The 12902-nt window shown below is 33.6% G+C and overlaps 1 protein-coding gene across 3 annotated transcripts; it reads right to left on the reverse strand.

The window, feature by feature from the left end:
• Positions 1-400: 400 nt before the first annotated feature.
• LOC131637625 (acyl-CoA hydrolase 2-like) lies at positions 401-7982 on the reverse strand. Of its 3 annotated transcripts, XM_058908232.1 has the most exons (17): positions 7597-7976; positions 7403-7495; positions 7066-7133; positions 6744-6825; positions 5602-5648; positions 5376-5501; positions 5103-5180; positions 4936-5023; positions 4264-4376; positions 2489-2551; positions 2349-2404; positions 2106-2210; positions 1827-1883; positions 1202-1303; positions 1022-1070; positions 732-800; positions 401-642 (listed from the first exon to the last, which is right to left on the reverse strand). In XM_058908232.1, exons 1-17 carry the CDS (start codon positions 7610-7612, stop codon positions 565-567), a joined length of 1290 nt encoding a protein of 429 aa, XP_058764215.1. In that variant the 5' UTR covers positions 7613-7976; the 3' UTR covers positions 401-564. The 3 variants fall into 3 exon arrangements, with proteins under 3 accessions (XP_058764215.1, XP_058764216.1, XP_058764217.1); XM_058908233.1 differs by lacking the exon at positions 2106-2210 and having other exon boundaries at positions 7597-7982; XM_058908234.1 differs by lacking the exons at positions 401-642; positions 732-800; positions 1022-1070; positions 1202-1303 and adding an exon at positions 1310-1651 and having other exon boundaries at positions 7597-7980.
• Positions 7983-12902: the final 4920 nt, after the last annotated feature.

The following is a 12902-nucleotide window of genomic DNA, read 5'->3' on the forward strand; positions in this document are numbered from 1 at the left end:
TAATGAACCATTAGCTTAGACATTAGTTTATTTATTCCTTGCATAAATAAACATGTTTTCAACTAAATGTCTAAACTCTTTCCCAACAGTGCCTTCACCTTTTCCCACATTCACAAAGTATACCAATTGACATTGATAAATCCGTCCATTTCTCCCCATCATCCTTCTCTCAAGCAAATCCATCATCCTCTACGATGGAAGCTTTCAAATCCTATTCATCCCCTTCTCATCATCTTCCTTTTTCTACCCCCAAGTAAGCTTACCATTGTTCCTTCTTATAGTAGCATAGTCATTGAAGTAAATATTCCTCATTTATTAGGATTTCCAGTAAGCATAGCATTGTTCCTTATCTCATAATTATATTTATAAAATGGTCTAAACAATCTTAAACGCCATAATCTTAAAATAATATACTACAATTATTTTATATATTAAAAACAAAATAATATTTGTCTGAATTATTCAACATATAAGTGTCGAACTACTATGTGTATCCAACACTACAACACCTCCAGAATAGAGCTTTCTTCTATTACTTTTTTTAATAATTTTTTTGGTAAAAATTCATAACTTAGAGTTGGTGGCTGATCTTTTGGGAATGCGCTTCCTTGCCAAGCCTTCTTGAACCAATGAAATAAGTAGCTGCAATTCAACAATAGAAAATCTTAGACTAGCTAAACTAAAGAAATGGAGATAGAGGTAATAGATGAAATGATGTAATAATCCTTTACCTCTCCATTCTGATTGAACATTTGGCCTGTAACAAAGCCGCGCGCATTAGAGGCGGTAGGACTAAAGATCTGTAGAACAAATTCGGTTTGGGGTATTAACAACTTTACAACACACCACACACAATTTTGTGAATAATTTAAATTTAGTAAAAGTCAACTACTTAACTAGTTAAATAATTAATGACCTAATAAAATATACTTGGAAAGTTTAATTGTTATTAAAAAATTGTTTTCACCAAGAATTTTATTGTTGTAGGTTGTGACATTCCCAAAATAATGAAAACACTCACCACATATAGTACCCAGTCATCAGCTCTTATAGGTCTGTGAAACCACATGCTGAAATGAAAATAAAAATTGAAACATCAAATACTGAGCTACAAAGCTTGAAAACTTGCTAGGCATGCCTCACATTTAATCATTTTAATATATAAATAACTAATTTTACAACCAAAGACTGTGGTACTTACGAGTGGTCCAAACTCAAGAGACCAATCTTTAAACCCCTCCGACGGTGGGGATTCATACTTACATGAAGAAATACTAGATCAGAAGCAAATGCAGCCACACACCTGAAATTCAAACCATACACAAATTGTTTGATATAAGACCATTGATAAGCCTATTGTTTAAACTTATGGGATATTTGGTTTGGATGTGACGTAACAGTTGAATTTCAGCAAAGTAAAATGGACCAGTGCATTGGTAAGCCATAAGCTCAAAAGGGTTCTTGTTAAAGGAACTTGATAGATATAAAAATCAGTCATGCACATTCACCTAATAACTTCCAACATAAGCAGTTGGGAGTTGGATCTTGACACAGGTTCGGCTTAGATGCATATGTACAATAAAATCGAATTTCCCGCAATCTCAATTTTCACAACCTCTTCAATCAAGTTCTCTCATAACAGAAGTTTTCCCTGACAACAAATTTTAACATAAACTCAACACTTTCAAGCACAAGGCTCCTTTGCTTTCCCTTTGCTCTAAACAAATTTAGTACATCAGTAAAAACCCTCCCAGTTCACGCATTTGCCAATTTCACTAAACTGTTTGAAATCAAATATCTAACAATAAATAAAAGATATGTAGTACCTATGCAAGGCCTCATCATCTGACAACTTTCCCTTTGCTCTAAACCAGAATTTCAAACTGCATTCATATTTTAAACAAGTTAATTTGATATGCAGTAAATTAAGACTCCAAGAGAGGCTATCAGAAAATGATTTACAAAGGTAGGAAAGCAAAGGATTTGCTGCATTCCTAAAGGTACACTGATGCTTTCCTCTGTCCTCTTTCCAAATCTTCCATAAAAAATAGCATAAAATACTGGTATAAATGTAAGAAAAAAATAGGAGAGAGCACCCAGCTAACCTAGGAGGAGACTTGGTCTGATTTGTTGAAGGACTAGGTTCACAGAACCGTATCTCTATGGGCCAGGGAATGAATTTAGCTGTAGCAACTTTGTTCCGGTAAGTTCTGAAGCAACGAAATTTATAAATACATCATAGAAAATCATCATATAGACACACCCTTATCTGGATTGGTTTAAATGAAAAATAAACAAATATAGAAAACTATTGCATCAAATAGGATATGTAGAATAATAAATCTTACCTTGGAAGACGGGGATCAGTAAGACGTAGCTCTCGTAACGCTTCCATTGATACAAGCTATAAAAGAGAGCAAAATCTATTAGTCCAAATTTCAAAGCAGCATTTGGCCTTTTTTTATCGAATAAAAATTTTGTTACTTGCCTCATCTGGAGTAGGGACTGATGGCATAGGCGCTTCCTGGTGTTGAAACCCTAACTCCTCCTTCTGTAGAATTAAGGTTATAACATAAATAAATGTACCTCGAATATAAAGTAGAATTCATCCCCTAGTGTTAGAGCATATGATGAAAGAACACGTGCCAATCGACTAAAGACAAAGATTGGCATCTTTGCATATATGAAACATAAACCATGTTATATTTTTAAACCATGTAAAACTGAAACTGCACCAACAATGAGTCATATCTAAGTAGATAAGGTCCGTAATATAACTCCCTATCACCTATAAAGTTTAAAGATAGATTGTTCACCTCTAAATATCTCTCAATGGTTTGACCTGTAGTTTTTTTTCTTAAAATATAGATACCAGAAAAGGAAACTCATTGGTTTATATTCTTCCGATTGAATTGACAATGCTAGACAGCATCTCATTTACTATTGTTGATATTGCATCGAAACTCCTATTCCTGGCAGAATTTAATCCAATCAAGGATCTAGGTAGTCAATAGCGACCTAGAGCGTCCCTATATCCGCGATGCCAAGCCGAGGTTATCCGTGGAAGCGAGGTCGGTGGCGGTCCGGAATTGGGTAATAGGCGCTCCTAGGGTTTTTCGTGGGTCGTGGCCAGGAGCGGACTCTTGGCCACTTTCCTGTTTGTCACTTGAAAAATCAAAATTACTCCTTAAAATTAGAACATTTTAATGGTAATTTGTGCTTTTAGCTTTCCTTTGAGTTCTAAGCTGTTTAAACTAGCCGCTCATTTTGTTCAAGGCTTCAAGCATGTCGTTCCCTCCGTTCATCCTCCATTTATATAGTTGCACCATCTGAGTGTTCCCAAATGGCATTTCATCTTTTAATTCCCAGCAGAAACTAGTCTGAACTATGAAATATTAAGTTAAACTGCTTGGTTGCACTATCTGCTGTTCCCAAATGGCATTTCATTTGTTATTATCTATGAAGTGCCGACACGCCATTCAGAAGGCGTGTCGCCGCGTCGGACACGTGTCGGACACAGATACTCGTACGACACGTATATGACACATTTTTGCAGTGTCCAACAAAAAAATAATAATTTAATTGCAGCGGACACGGATACGACACCGTGTTTCAAATAAAGGACACACCCAACTCAAAAAAATATTAGATTTTTTTTAAAAAAAAAAAAAAACAGGCCCAACTCAATAATTATCATATTTTGATTTATAAAAATAATAGGATTTTTTTTACCTTTCATATTTCACTTCTCCAGTATAAAAATAACACAATTAGGATTCCTTTTTTTTCTTCTTATTCCTTGGTTTAGAGGCTGATTTTATCAATATGAAGTGACTATGATAGGATTTGTATTATTTTTTGTTTTGGTGGATTTATGTCTTTTTTTGTTGATTGAAAGTATTGACTTTAAATATATATAAATTTTGCTTCTCGTTTTAAACTCTATAAATTCTCATTTTAAACTCTATAAATTGTGCTCATACATTGCATTATTATATTAATATATAAAATATATATATAGCCGTGTCCATGTCCTATGTTTTCTATATTAGCGGTGTCCTCGTGTCCGTATCCGTGTCGTGTCCTGTGTCCGTGTCCGAGTCCAGGCTTCATAGGTTATTATGCACTATTCATTAAAGAATGATAAGAAAATCCATATATGAATTAGAAAGAGTGTATAACTTGACCTAATTTACAGCGAAATAAATAAATAAAAATGACTGAAAACTTATCCTAGTCCAAGTCAAGAAAAATGAGGATTACCTGAAACGAAGCCAACAAAGTGAATATAACGTTTCCTTTTTGAATGGCATCCACTTTCCTCGTAGCAAAGCTCTTCCCATCACGCAGACGCTTAACTCTATATATAATTGGTACTGGAATAGGAAAGAGCATATAATGTATAACATTTTCACTATTTTAAACAAACAAATGGTTTAGCCGTACGCATAACATACATTTTATGTTAATGATGACAATGAATTGTGTGTTCTAAATTTTCTATTTTGAAGAAAATATTGCTTGGTTTTTCTTAAACATGATCTATCATCTTAAAAAGACAGAACCTTTATTAGAAGAACCTAATGAAGTCAACATAAACCAAACTCGAGGATTATTGAGACACTGACTATTTTAACAACAAAACATTGAAGTTACTTGATAGCACTAAGTTTGGCTATCAACAAAAAGAACTTGAAATTACTTCCACGTAAGATGGTGATGAAAATCCAGGAGTTGGATTTGTCAAGAATAAAAATTGTAAACTGCCAACTAAAATTAAAACTGCAGCCATTTAAAATGTAATTTATAAACAACATACTAAAAAAACTAGCTTATACAAATCAAATTTAACAGGTGGATAGAGAAAAGAAAAATGGATCAGAGGTAAATTACACCAGAGCACTGTCAACAAAGTTCAGGATTAAATGTGCTTACTGTTAACATCCCCCGCAAGAAGAAAATATGTATGCAAGCTATGAACAACCTTTAGACAATCAACAGACTTTGATGCTGCAGCCAGTGCCTGGGGATTACACATTACCTCATAAGAAGTCTACCCTTAGAAAGTACTATACCAAAAATACAAAGTAATTTTATCATACCTGACCAACTAATTGTCCCCCAAACACGTTCCCAAATTTTGGAGCATCTGGAAGGGTTATACCTTGAAAAATATCTACCTTCCAAAGAGAAAGAGCGGAAAGATATAGAAGGCTTTATGCTTTTGCAAAATAAAATAAAATATAAAGCATAATTATAGGAAATTTAGTGTTTTATTACTACTTATTATCAAAGATAAACCAGGACAATAATTCTTCATTCTCTAGTAACATACATCAATCAATTATAAACATATCATGTGTGTTATTGAGCACCTCTATTGGTTCCAAGTGCAATATATGCTCTACAAGTGAGCCTATCTCAAGAGATTTTTCTGCACTCCAGATAGACTCTGGCTGCAACAGTGCCGAGTGCTCATGGGGCAGTACTAGACAGGATAGCTGCATAGCAAACAAAAAAAAGTTGCTACATGATTGAAAAAACATTTTATTTACAATTATATCATGTTTATATTGGACAGTAGTTGGACAATAAGGGAACCTTAGTCAAAGCTACGATATCGGCATGGTGTACTGCATTTGATAAACCTGCAAGTCGCAAGTTCACATTAGTCTTTTGTAATTATAGTTATGAACCTTAGTTATATAGTAATAATAGGCTCTGGTACATTTAATGTAACAAGGAAACTCTAAACAAAAAGCACATTCACAAAAATCAAACAAAACCTATCTGTTTTAGACTAATAAAACCTGGTTTGTATGGCTACAAAAATTCTAACTAATTCCATATTCCCAATGCAGAATATTGTTGAAAATAGAGGGATGGGTGTGTTAAACTACTTTCTCTTGTGTGTAATGATGTGTCAAAGTTCAGAGTACCAAAACCTATTCATTCTAGTAAATAGTAGTAGATTTCTGATACTAATTAAATAGGGAAACAGGTTAGACAATTTAAGAAATCTAGAGGACATGAGGAAATGGGTTAGGCAATCTATGAGGTGATATATACTAATTTAGAGACTATAAGTAAACGGGATGACAATCTTTGAATACTAATGCTAACATATTAAACACTAGAATACTGCACTAACTAGATAAAGAAGAATGGCAGCAATACAATCTTTAAACACTCTTTAACACAATCTTTATGATTGATCCGTTTCAATGAGAAAAAATCAGATGCTTGCTTCATAATTTGATAACATCCTAAAGGGCAAGTTGACTTTTAGAAAATGGAACATACTCTTAGAGAAATACTATTAAAAAGTGTGAGATGCTAATGCTTGCACTCCTCTTAGAGAAACATTAGCCTTTTGTTTTGTTTACCATTACCCATGCTAAACTTTCAAAATATGTATTATCTTTTCTTAATTCAAATTTGTATACTTAATTTATTTTTTACCTAATCTTAGTTTGGTGTATTCTAGGGCCTCTTGTTATTATTTATAAAATCTGCCATATCCTCGTACCCTCAATGTATTTTGCCCATACTGCCCCTCATGTTGTGTCCTTGTTTATCCTAACATTTCCGCTCAAGCTAAAGCGTTGACCTTACAAGATAGTTTCTAGATATTCTGCTAGGCCTTTGATTACCAAAAAAACAAGCCTATAATTTTTGAAATGAAGGGAAAACACTATAAAGAGCAGTTTTGAACATAGCTGCATAAGTATGAAGTTTATTACCAAAACCAAAATAGTCATATCTTTTCAGTTGAAACTCTAGATCCTTCCCATCATCAGCAATACCAGATCCAACAACCTCAGCCTGCAAACCAAGTCAACTATAAGCACAAAACTGAATCTTCACATTTAACGAATAGTATTGCAGAAACAAAATCTTCACACCCCGTTCCCATCATAATCATTCAGTCTCGACATCATTAAATAAAGGCGATCAATGATACTTGTACACTATTCTCTGGCCTTAAATATTAGCAAAAAAAGAAATTGTTTAATTTATTTTGCTTACAACATTTAAGACAGAAAGAAAAAAAAATGAGCATACCTCTCCTTCCCAAATGAAGTAAAGACCCTCTCCAGGCTCTCCCTCGCGAACAACATACTCTCCCGGCTCTACACAACAACCAACCATTCAAGACTTGAAAACATTAATGCAAGCAATATAGTTCAACAACCATCCTTCCCTAAAATTAAACATCTCCTCCAATAAATTTCAAAATTCTTTAAAACTAATAAAAAATTTCTAAAATACATCAAACACAATTACAAATAAAAATTTTAAAAAAAAATAACTACCACTGCATAACCAAATCCCAATGATTAATAAAACAACAAAACATGGTAAAATTATCAAAATTAAAATCTCATTAGCGACTAATTACCATAGTTTTTGATGATTACAAGTTGAGATAAGTTTTGCAAAGACGATCTAGGAAGCCTCTGAAGAAGAGGAACACAAGCGAGGAACTCCAACACTGCAACAAGATCAAACACGGTGAACCAAATCAAATAACCCTAAAACAAAAATTCAAACTCAAAAAAATCATAACAGAAAAAATGAAATTACGAAACTCACCTTCTTCCCTCGCCATTACAGTAAGCGATCGCGAACGGATTTAAGAATTACAGTGATCTCTCTTTGTATATATTAAGCACTAACTAACGTCTTTCGTAAGATTTAGAAAAAAATGAAAGATTCCACACGACAAGGAAGTGATTATTAAAACTCTAATAATTTATTAAATAATTAATTTTAAAAAAAAACTGTTACTGTAAAATGATTATTTAAAATTTTTCTCTTTTTCAGTGCGATATAGGAGTGGCGTAGGATAGAATGAAAAAAGGAAAATAAGGAGGGTGATTAAGATTAAGTATGAGATGAGTGAAGGCGTTCATAAAGAATTGACGGTGGAATTGCTGATTCTCATCACGTATAAGATCTTTTAACACGGAAGTGAATGCTGGATCAGTGACTGCTAATTAAGGAAAGTATTAAAGAGTAAATTTATAATCTCTTTATTCCTCATTACTTGTGTCATGTATGCCAACAAATATTTTTTTTACTTATTTATTTATTTATTTATTTATTTTAAATTTTTACAAACTCTATGTAAATTAAGTTATGTTTGGATACACTAATAATAATATGGATGAAGCGGAATGGAATAAATATGTCATTATATTGTTTGGATATTTTACGATGGAATAGATCAATTTTCTCATTCTCCCCAAATCGAAGGGTATAATAAAAGTGATAAAAAGTGATGAAATTTGATAGAATGCATCTTCATTCCATTCATTTTACTTCATTCCATTCCTTTTTAATTAATCGAAACAATAAAATATACATTTATACCCTCCCATTACATCTCATTTTATTTCATTCCATTAATTCAAATATACTCTTAGTTATGGTTTTAACAAAGTCTTATCGAGTCATGGTTTAATGCTGATAAACATATTATAAAACTCTATTTTCTCACCGTTTAAATCTAGCAAATTTGAGGACTTATGTTATTTTTGTCTTACACACTCTCAAACAATTATGATTTTTGTACATCATATATTTTATTATTTTATTTAATTTTAAAGTTATGTTTGGATTGATGGAATATTATGGAGTGGGGTGGAATTGTATATAATGAGGTTGAATGAAATATAGATTTCACTGTATTCTTCCAAATTCGAAAATGAATAGAACAAGAAATGAAGAATTTGATGGAATGGGATGAAATAAATTCTATCATATTCCATTTCATTCCATCCATTATTTACAAATTCAAATAATGGAATCATATTCATTACTACTTCATTCAATTACATCGCATACCACCAATCTAAATATATTGTAAATTATTTAATCTGTGTTTCAAAAATAAATTATTGGATCTTACACGATCTAATACTAAAACAATTTTCTTCATCTCTTCTACATCTTCATAAACACCTTGATCATCTTCATAATATATTAAATTCATTAATTTTAAATAAAAGTTACTAAACCTGATTAAGTTTTAGTCTATTTTAAACCTAACACATTTAATCAATTTACTTTCAAGACATCTATCAACCAATTGACAAATCTCTAACACTAGCTAAATCAATTGACAACAATTACAAATATTCCCTCCGTCTCACAATAGGTGTCCTCTTTCCTATTTTTATTTGTCTCAAATTATTTGTCCTTTTAAAATACCAAAGTAATATTTATTATTTCTTTCCACTAACTTACCCTTATTTGTTGTATTTTAATTCATTTAAGTATTCCACTATCTATTATTAATAAGGTTTTTTTAGTAAATGATACACACTTTATATTGAAATCAACATAATTAATCATTTTCTTTACGGTTAAATGCAATTCACCCCCTGCCATTAGGGTGTGTTTCAGATTTGCCCCCCTGAACTTTTTTTTTAAGAAGACACCCTTATAAAAGTGTAAAGCCAGTTTCACCACACCCTTTTACTACTCATGCTGACTGGGCTTTGATTGATTGGCTGACGTGGCAAAGGAATAATTGTTGATTGTGTTATCTTCTTCAAAATAAATAGAATTCTAGGGTTTTCTTTCTCCCCCAAACTGAATAATTGCTCGTACCATTCAATTCAATCCTCGTACTATACCCTGTGCTTACCCTGTTCTTCCTCGTCCATTCAATTCAATCCTCGCGGGGTCATGGTTGGATGCAGTTCACGCACGAGCACGGTTGGTTCAGTATCGTCGCATGATTTGCCCAGATGTGGGGGTGGTAGAACAATGAAGATGTGGAGAGCCAACACAGTGCAAAACCCCAACCGAAAAATCTGGAAATGTCGAAGCGCTGGGGTGAGTATGTTTATGTCAAAGAAAATTTTGATTTTTCTATATGCTAACTCAGGTGTAAATCATTTTGTGTAGACTAAGAATAGCTGTGAACTATTTCTATGGGATGATGAAATTGGTGAATTCAACAAAGGAGAAACTATCATTTCACCATTTTGTAAGAAGTGTGATATACTACAAATGAAACTGGAATCAATGTCAAACAAATTGGAGAAAGTGAAGATGAAGGTTGAAGTTCAGAAAAGGAAAAATATGCAGCTTAAGATAGCACTTGTCTTGTGTTGTTTGATTGTTGGTTTTATTTACAATTTCATATAATTTGTCTAATTTAGTTAGGGTTGAATGATGTAATTTTCGATGATGTGTAATATACTTAGAAACATGTTTTTAATGGAAGGAGTTTGATGATTTTGTCTAAAATTTGGGAAGAGTTTGCTGATTTTGTTAACAGTTTTATTTGGTTCAATTTGCTGAGGAACATGTATTGAGAAACACTACTGCATAATTGAGAAATAACCAAAAGCACAAATGTGCATAATTCAAAATCATATATAAATAACACTAATGCATACTTGATTCATTACCAATAGCACAAATGTGCATAATTCAGTTACTACAAAAAGCACAAATGTGCATAATTCAGTTACTACAAAAAGCACAAATGTGCATAATTCAGTTACTACAAAAAGCACAAATGTGCATAATTCAGAAAACCACTTAAAGCACAAATGTGCATAATTCAGTCAATACAAAAAGCACCAAAGTGCATAGTTCAGAAAACCATCAAAAGCACAAATGTGCATAATTAGTTCATTACAAAAAGCACCAAACTGTGCAACAGACATAGTAAACTAGTAACACCAAATTACAAGTCATTGATAGACTTCTTCTTTGGGGTCTTCTTCAAATTCTTCTTAGGAGTAGTCTTCATCTTCCTTTGTGATGCATTGTTATCTTCTTCTTCTGTCAAGCATAATGGTTGTTCTGGTGCAGACCCAGGACCTGTGTAAGGTTTTGGTTTTTTAAACCAATTTTCCTTAATTCTCTCACTGACCCTCTTTCTCACTGGTTTCACCTGAGCCTTTCCTTTGTTTTTGGCACTGACTTCAGCTGGAGTTGGTTTGGCTTTACTTGTCTTCACTTCACTTGGTTTGACTTTACTTGGATTGACTTCTCTTGGCTTGCCTTCACTTGGATTGCCTTCTCTTGCCTTGCCTTCACTTGTGTTGACCTCATTTGGATTGACCTCACTTGTGTTGACCTCATTTGGATTGACCTTATTTGTGTTGACCTCATTGACCTCACTTGTGTTGACCTCATTTGGATTTACCTCATTTGTGTTGATTGCACTAGCACTTGGAGTGTCTGCACTTGCATTAGTAGCAGTTCTCAATTGTCCTTTTTTCTGCAACATAATTACATTATCAGTATATAATTTAAAGTAAAAAGCAATATCAATATCCATTAATGACATACCTTTCTTTTCAAGGCACTTGGATCTTGCACCTTGCTCTTGCATGACTTAATATTATGCCCAATCTTGTCACACCAGGTAGCCTCCTCCTAGCACCTTCCTCTCCAGTCTCCCTAATCCTCAATTTCCTTGGTCTACCAGGACCCTTTTTGAAGTCAGGAGGCAAGAGATCTTCACTTTCAACCATAGGCCACATGTCTTGTCCATTTATAGGACTAATAGGAAAGCCATAGCATAAAGCATATTTTTCCCTGCTATAACATTCATGAACAAACATTTATGGATTTTGCTGTCTAAAGCCTAGGGCAGCAACAACATGCCTACAAGGAATACCAACTAGCTGCCAAAAATTACATGAGCATGACCTTTTAGCTATGTCAACTATAAATTCTTGGCTGTTATAAGAATGTGTGACTTGAAAATTTTCCCTCATTGCCCAAGTTGGTAACCACTGACCACTCATAGCTACCTCAGCATCTAATCTCCTCCTAGGGATTGGCATGATTTTGTGTGGCCATTTATCAAGTTTCAAAGTAGATTGGCTACACCTATTCATTAGATATTTCCTAATCCACTCACACATTGTCAATATGGGTTTATCTCTAGCACATAAGATTGTTGCATTAAATGACTCAGAGATATTATTCATCAAAACATCACACCTAGGATAAAAGTTAAAAGCATGCTTACACCAAGATTTAGTAGGCACTCCCATTAGCCATGTCCAAGCTTGTGGATCTACTGCCTTTAATGCAGTCATCTTCTGCAAGAATGCTTGATGGTATGTTGCCTTGGCTGCTCCCATCATTAGATCTCTTATAAGTGCTCCTCCACCAAACTTTTTCTTGAAATTTGCTTACAAATGCCTCAAGCAAAGTCTGTGCTCAATTCTCTCAAACACTTCTTCAAATACTGCCACCAAACCCTGCAACAATGATAAATAACACATAATTAGTTTAAATACAAAACAACAGTATATAATTAAATGTTGGAGGCAATACCTTTTGCTCGTCTGAGATAAATACATATATATTCCCTATTCCAATATCTTCCATTAACAGCTGTATAAACCACTTCCAAGATTCTTTTGTTTCTGTTTCAACAACCCCAAAGGCTAGTGGAAAATATTGATCATTGGGGTCCCTCCTCACTGCTATCAACAACTGACCTCCATATTTAGTCTTTAGATGACAACCATCCACCCCAATAAAAGGTATACAACCATTTGTGAACCCTTTTTTACATCCCTCAAAACAGAAATAGAAAGAACCAAACCTTGGTTGGATGGAAGGTGATGGTCTCTCAATGTTGATCTTTACAGTGTTTCCAGCACTCACCCTATGCAGTTCAGCTGCATACCTCTACAAATTTGAATATTGCTTGTCTGCATCCCCTTCTATCATTTGTCTTGCTATCTTTTTTGCTTTCCATGCCCTGACCACAGTGATACCCACTCCATAATTTTGCCTCATATCTTGAATAATATCACAGATCCTCAAGTTGTCACAAGTCTGCATTTTCTTTACCACTACCTTGGCCACCCACTTTGAATTTGCAATTTTGTTATCCAAAACCCTAGCACATG

This window comes from Vicia villosa, unplaced genomic scaffold (genome assembly GCF_029867415.1).
Source record: "Vicia villosa cultivar HV-30 ecotype Madison, WI unplaced genomic scaffold, Vvil1.0 ctg.002056F_1_1, whole genome shotgun sequence".
In the NCBI taxonomy this organism is placed as follows: Eukaryota; Viridiplantae; Streptophyta; class Magnoliopsida; order Fabales; family Fabaceae; genus Vicia; species Vicia villosa.